Source organism: Papaver somniferum, chromosome 7 (assembly GCF_003573695.1).
Source record: "Papaver somniferum cultivar HN1 chromosome 7, ASM357369v1, whole genome shotgun sequence".
In the NCBI taxonomy this organism is placed as follows: Eukaryota; Viridiplantae; Streptophyta; class Magnoliopsida; order Ranunculales; family Papaveraceae; genus Papaver; species Papaver somniferum.
This window is the reverse complement of record NC_039364.1, coordinates 36,192,298-36,199,382: the sequence shown is the minus strand read 5'-3', so window position 1 is coordinate 36,199,382 and position 7,085 is coordinate 36,192,298. Positions and strand designations below refer to the sequence as shown.

Below are 7,085 nucleotides of genomic sequence, written 5' to 3'. Positions count from 1 at the left end.
CAATAATAGATCAGTACCTGGACTCCCCTATATGCTGAATTATGATAAATTGACATTCTATAAGGGAAGCTTTAAGAGGAAATCACTCACTCCAAACCAATTTGTTAAGCAGCACCACTGTCATGCCTTCACTACTTAATCCAGCACTACTTGAGCAAAATTATTGAACTGGGACCAACATTTGCATGATGACTTAGGGGTGTGTCACCTGCCTGAGATGATTTTTCTTCTTTGGAGTCGAAAATTCCCACATAGTGGTGAACTTGTTTGCATTATTATCATAAGGTTCGGACCTCCCTTGGATGGAGCTAGAACAAGAAGATTTGGTGAAATGTTCCACACTTGATACGGTGGATACTCATTCATTATATAAAGCTATATAGTAAAGTAATTACAAAAGATATTACATATTTTGCATGCTTCAATTACGTAATTGACAGACGTTACAATGTCAACATAATTTGGCAGCTGTAGAATTGGAGGATACAGCTACAATTACGGTTTTGATTGAGTGATAATAGATGTATCCTTAACATCCTCCCTCAAGTTGTACATGAGTTGTTGAATGTTCAACTTGTTTCTGAGATAAAGAAATCTTGGTACTGACAAATCCTTAGTGAAGACGTCAGCTATTTGATCTTTAGTTGAGATGAACCATACCAGAAGTTGCTTGTTTGCTACTCTTTCACGCACAAAGTGATAATCAATTTCTATGTGCTTCATACGAGCATGAAAAACTGGATTAGCTGTGAGATATGTACCCCCCAAGTTGTCACACCAGATTGACAGAGTTCTTAATTCAACACCAAGTTCTTTTAACGACGATTGAAGCCATATTAGTTCAGAAGTTGCTATGGCTATGCCTCTATATTCTGCTTTCGTGCTTGACTTAGAAACAATTTTATGTTTCCTTGCACTCCAAGATACAAGATTATTTCCAAAATAGATGCAGTATCCACTGGTGGATCTGCGATCATCGAGACTCCCAGCCCAATCAGAGTCAGTGCAGGCATAAAGACTGATATCTGAAAATTTTCGCAAAACCAAACCATGTTGAAATGTGTGCTTGAGATACCTGAGTATGCGTTTGATTAGCTTCCAATGCTCGATGTAAGGGTCTTGCATGAACTGACACACTTTGTTAATTGCGACAGCAATATCAGGGCGAGTGAGATGTAGATACTGCAATGCTCCACAGACAATGTGATAGAGAGTTGGATCATCAAATTTTTGTGTACCAATTCTGCTGATTTTAGTGTTCATAGCCAAGAGAGTAGCAACTTATTTTGGTGCATCCATCTTTGTGCGTTTAAGCAGATCAATGATGTATTTTTTTTGACTCAATATAACTGATTCTTTTTGATTAATAACTTTTATGCCCAAGAAGTAGCTGAGGTCACCTAAATATTAACTGCAAAGACGGTATTCAGAGAAGCTATTAGATTTGTAATAAGAGAAGAATTGGAACCTGTGATTATAATGTCATCGATATAAATCAAGACATATGTTACTTTATATGAATTCTTCTTAATAAAGAGTGAATTGTCTGCAATTGATCCTTTAAAACCCGTTCAATTAGATAGGTGCTTAGCCGTGAAAACCAAGTGCGTGGGGCTTGCTTCAAGCCATAGATGGACTTCTTCAACTTGCAGACATGAGTTGGATAGTCAGGGTGAACATAGCCAACTGGTTGTTTCATATAGACGTCTTTTGTCAGAACACCATGCAAGAAAGCATTTTAAACATCTAATTGCCTCAAAGACCAACTGTTTGCCACTGCAATTGATAAGACAAGTCTGATAGTACTTGGTTTTATCACAGGACTGAAGGTTTCGTCATAATCAAAACCTTCTCTTTGATTGTATCCTTTAGCTACTAGTCGAGATTTTGGTCTGTCAATTGTACCATCTGCTTTCTGTTAACCTTGAAAACCCATTTCGAACCAATTAAATTCATCCATGGCACATATGGTACATAGATCCAAGTACCATTACGAATGTGTCCATTGATCTCATCATCCATAGGAGGTATCCATATTGGATTTTTTGATGCTTCTGTATAAGAAGATGGGGCGGTGAGTGCTGTCTCTGGAAGAGGATATTTTGTTGATGTGAGGCAAAGTTTGTTGATCGGATTCTTGATACCATCTCTAGACCTAGTGATCATATGATGTTGTTGAGGTGGAGCTGATGAAGCCGGTGGATCTGGTGGAGCTGACTGTGATGTAGAGGGAAGTGTTGTTGTAGAATTGGTTGTTGCTGCAGAAGTGGTTGCTATTGGAGATTCTGATGCTGTTGTATTAACTGTTAACTGCACATTATCCACATTGGGAAACATAGGTGGTATCTGCATATTATCCACAATAGGTGATATTGGTGGAGTATGTAGCAGATGAGAGGGTGGTTGAGAAACAATGTTCTCAGATGATGGAGGAGAAAAGGTGGATGATGAAAATATTTTGGTGGATATGGATGACTTGGAAATGGGTTTAGTGGTACATACTTGTTGTCTGGCAGCGAATGGGAAGCTTGTTTCTACGAACTTGACGTGCCGAGAGATATACAACCTTCTTGTAGGTACATGTAAGCATAGATAGCCTTTGTGAGCACCCATGTAACCAATGAATACACATGGTAGTGATCTTGATTCAAGCTTATTAGAGACATATGGGCGAAGGCATGGATAACATAGACAACCAAAGACTTTTAGAAAAGAGCAATCAGGTATTTTGTTGTATAAGAGTTGTAGTGGAGATATGTTCGCATGTTGATATGCAGGTAGTCTGTTAATAAGATAACATGCAGTAGAGAAAGCCTCTACCCAGTAGGATTTTGGCATGGAAGCATGAAACAAGAGAGCTAATCCTGACTCGGTGATATGTCTAATGCGTCTTTCAGCAATGCCATTTTGTGCAGATGTGTGAGGACAAGAAAACCTATGTATGACATCAGAATTATTAAGGAAAACACTGAACTTCCTAAACTCTCCACCATTGTCTGACTGAAAGACTTTGAGCTTATGATCTGTTTGATTTTTTATTAGCTTTTTGAATTGAATAAAGATGGGAAAGGCATCTGATTTTCTAGCTAGTGGATAAATCCAAGTGTAGTGTGAGTAAACATCTAGAAGAAGCAGATAATATCGAAAACCATCTTTTGAAACATGTGGTGAGACCCATAAATCAACAACAATTAAACTCAAAGGTTCATCAATAATTGTACTACTAGTAGGAAATGGAAGTTTATGACTCTTGCTCATATGAAAAGAGTGACAATAATCAAACTTCTTATTTGCAACAGGAAGGGAAAGATTTTTAATCATTCTAAAAACAGTCTGAAGCATTGGGTGACCCAATATTTGATGTCATAGAGGGACTATATTGGATAGAAGAGCAGCTGGTGTTGTATGTTGAATCTCTCGAACAACATCAAAGATATAAATCCCATTCTTAAATCTGCCTTCACAACAAAAGACGTTGCATAGAATTCAAAAAAGACGTTATTATCTTTGCAGAATTTAGAGACTGAAAGTAAGTTGGTCTTTATTTGAGGAACATGAAGAATATTGTTTAACTGAAAAGATCTGTTGTTATGAGTAAAAGAGGCATTACCAATATTTTCGATATGGAGAGTCTCATCATTTCCTACACGCACTTGTTCAGTGCCATCATACTCATGCCGAATATTGAGATTGTTGAGTTTTGCAGTCAGGTGATGAGTTGCACCTGTATCAGTCATCCAATTATTGTCAGCAGGACCACCAGGTAGAGCCAAGTATGCAGCTGGTTGCTTGTTGTGAGTTGAGTTGTCAACTTTGTTACGAGACCAGCAGAATCGAGCATCATGATTCTTGCGTTTGCAGATCTCACAGGGACCTTCACCTTGATACGTGTTTCTAGGATGACGGTTGGGTTGATTTTGTGGACGATTGTTTGAGTATCTCCTTTGGTCTTGCTTCTGAAATGGCCTGGAGTTTGCTGAGGAAGCAACATTGGCTAATGGTTGTTTCAAAACGGCTAACTGTTGTTCAATACGGAGATCATATGAAAGCAAATGAGCTTGAAAAGTATCCATGTCGATCTTGTCGATAGTGCTTAAGGCTGTGACAATAGAGTCATAAGCCTGATCTAGTCCAGCTAGGATTGATTGCTGCATATCCTCTTCAGAGAGAGGTTTTCTTGATGCTGCAAGTGCATCAAAAAGTTGCTTAGTTTTCGAGAAATAATCTTGCATTGAACTGTTACCTTTGCGAAGACTGTGTAGTTGTCTTTTCAGTTTCATTTGATGAGCTTTGGTTTTTGGTGCATATCTCTTTTGAAGAGTTTCCCGTACTTCTTGTGATGTTGAAATACCTGATACACGACCTAATACACCTTCAGATAAGGAGTAGAGGATCCATCCTAACAGTATTTGATCTTGTTCCTCATATTTTGCATAAGCAGGATTAGGAGTTGGTTGCACACCTTCTTCAGTACTGGGTATGGTTTCGCTGGTTTTTCCAATGTACCATCAACAAAACCTTGTAGCTTGTACCCTTTGAGAAGAGGTTTAAACTGTGTCACCCACAAGAGATAGTTGTTGTTGTTAAGTTTGACACTGATCAGATGGTTGATATGAATTTGGTGAAGGTTGATGTTTCAGCCATGATGAAAGAAAGAAGAGAAGCCTGAGTTTTGGATCTTCAGACTCGATACCAAGCTAGAACAAGAAGATTTGGTGAAATGTTACACACTTGATACGGTGGATACTCATTCATTATATAGAGCCATATAGGACTTCAATTACAAAAGATATTACATATTTTGCATGCTTCAATTATGTAATTGACAGACGTTACAATGTCAACATAATTTGGCAGCTATAGAATTGGAGGATACAGCTACAATTACGGCTTTGATTGAGTGATAATAGTTGTATCCTTAACAGATGGTAACGTACAACCTACTGGAAAATGGCTTTCATGGCCGAGGCTTATCTGACATTAGCATGGTCAACTTAATTTTAGATTGTGCCTTAAAACACAGATGCAAGCTTGACACTTTTTGCACTTGAGATAAACAACTTGTTTCCTTTTTTATACACAGGAGGGATATCTCAAACCACAGAGTTAGGCAATAGTTATATTGTTAGAGTAAACCACCCCTTTTTGTTGTGCTAATCGGTTTATTCTCATCAATTACTGGTGGGATCAGCTACTGCCTCATCCGAGCTGGAGCGAAGGCATCTGATCAGCCTGTGTAAGATATTGATCGTGTAATTTGAATTTAAGTTTATTTCTATTCAGAAATTTAAATATTCAATACTTTAATTTGTAAAAGACATTTTCTTAGTGTAATATCCTCTCCTTGCGCAGTGTTACCATGTTTTCGTTTAGACTACCGACTTGTCCTGCTGCAGCAGTATCTACATTCCTGTTGCAGGTTAGATTGAGAAATATAGCTGACACTTTCTTATCATTGAGGTAGGTGTTGTTGTTAGCAACTGCAACTGCTTCAAACCCTGTGAAAAAGAATTTGTGACGAGGAATAGCCGTGGTGGTGAACTCAAGAGGAGTAACATCAGTATTCCAGTTAAAGTACGGGCGGTAGTCATTCTGGGCGGGGCGAAACATTTTTTTCTCTGTTGCAAATGTCAAATTGGTAAGACCCAGCAGCATCCCCTTTTCCAGCAGTGGTTCGAATTTCCAGATGTATTTTTTCTGAACAATTGCGTGCATCAGATCATCCTGAGATAAAATCAGGTAATAAGCAGACATAAAACACCCCCAAATAAGAAAAGGCCATGATTGTGGAGGGTTTAAAAAACTCACGGCGTCATCTAGCAGGAGCAAATCTAGGCTGCTAACGTCATTAGTTCTCATGAAGTCGAGCTCGTGTCACATTCGGACGATGCGAACTCGAACAACCATCCATGGTCCAATACCATTTTTCAGCTGAAATTCTTTCAAGGTGAGGATTCCGGGAGCCTGTACGCCTTGGACGGAGCTATGCACCACTGTAGAAGCCATTATGACAACCTACATGATCCACAAAAGGCACCAATGAAGTTAGAATATATTCTTTTTTTTAAAAATGAAAACAATATTAACAAATTTTCAAATGCTGCAAAAGCTACACAGCTGGAATTACTATGGCTGAGAAGTTCAGTAGAGGGAAGATGGAGGTAGATGACCTGGAAAATCAGGTGACCTTTATATAGGATGCACCTCCTCATTCTTTCAATGCTAAGACAATTAATGAACGACGAAAAATGAAACGATTGTTATTAATCATATACAACACGAATTAGGATTGAAACCAATAAATTTATTACATAAAGGAAGATGAAAGGCTGAAAGAACTATGCAGTTCCTTTGGATACTGTAAGAAGATTGTAACCACAATCGTGATGGAACATTAATGTGGGAAGAATCAATCAGGCTAATATGCAAATAATAGGAAACATTGATGCCCCGACCAGTTAGGTCAAAATCAGGAGTACCCTGGTATAATAGGAAACATAAACCTTGGTTAAAATCTAACGGATCCTTTTTAATCAACTAAAAAATTTCATACAAACAATGAATCAAAATCAAATTAAAACACAAATAATGAACTAAATCTCGAAATTTCTGGGAATCAGAGAACCAATTGATACAGCTCACTAAAATTTAACATGATACAACTTACTAACCAATTGGGTCCCGTTAATTTCAGATCTGCAACACCGATTGATCTGAGAACTAATCTAAGTTTTGCAGTTACGATCGAACTAAACGGAAGCTCAAAATGGCGGCGAACATTCCCATTAATAATAGAAAGGAAGACGAAGAACTAAGGCGAGGGTAGGGTATGTTGGTAAGCGCTGGAAAACGACCCCAGGGCCACGCTCACTCGTTCATCTACCTAAATCTAAGACAGACGTGCGGGTAATAGGTGTGGTTTGGAGAACCACAACCATAGATTTATCCTTTTACGGAACAAAGCATGGACAACATAGGTAAAATAAAGAACGGTCAGGATTCATTCTTGGAAAAGCTAAATCCATGGCTATGGCTATTCACATCATTATTGTATCATTAATTTCTTATAATAAATGCTTTATTAA

At 38.2% G+C, this 7,085-nt stretch overlaps 1 protein-coding gene across 5 annotated transcripts; it reads right to left on the bottom strand.

The window, feature by feature from the left end:
* Window positions 1-5,026: 5,026 nt before the first annotated feature.
* LOC113296972 lies at window positions 5,027-6,844 on the bottom strand. Of its 5 annotated transcripts, none has more exons than XR_003333227.1 (3): window positions 6,672-6,844; window positions 5,809-6,480; window positions 5,027-5,724 (listed from the first exon to the last, which is right to left on the bottom strand). XR_003333227.1 is itself a non-coding variant. In XM_026545344.1 (3 exons), the coding sequence occupies exons 2-3, from the start codon at window positions 5,857-5,859 to the stop codon at window positions 5,326-5,328; spliced, it is 450 nt and encodes a 149-aa protein (XP_026401129.1). In that variant the 5' UTR covers window positions 5,860-6,015; window positions 6,672-6,834; the 3' UTR covers window positions 5,027-5,325. The 5 variants fall into 5 exon arrangements, 4 of the variants coding, with proteins under 4 accessions (XP_026401129.1, XP_026401128.1, XP_026401130.1 ...); XM_026545344.1 differs by having other exon boundaries at window positions 5,809-6,015; window positions 6,672-6,834; XM_026545343.1 differs by lacking the exon at window positions 6,672-6,844 and having other exon boundaries at window positions 5,809-6,015; window positions 6,171-6,661.
* Window positions 6,845-7,085: the final 241 nt, after the last annotated feature.

Coding starts and splice junctions, on each gene's coding strand:
- LOC113296972 (XM_026545344.1), bottom strand. CDS start 5,859: ATGAGAACTAATGACGTTAGCAGCCTAGATTTGCTCCTGCTAGATGAC. Junction 5,725..5,808: donor TGCTCCTGCTAGATGACGCC/GTGAGTTTTTTA, acceptor ATTTTATCTCAG/GATGATCTGATGCACGCAAT.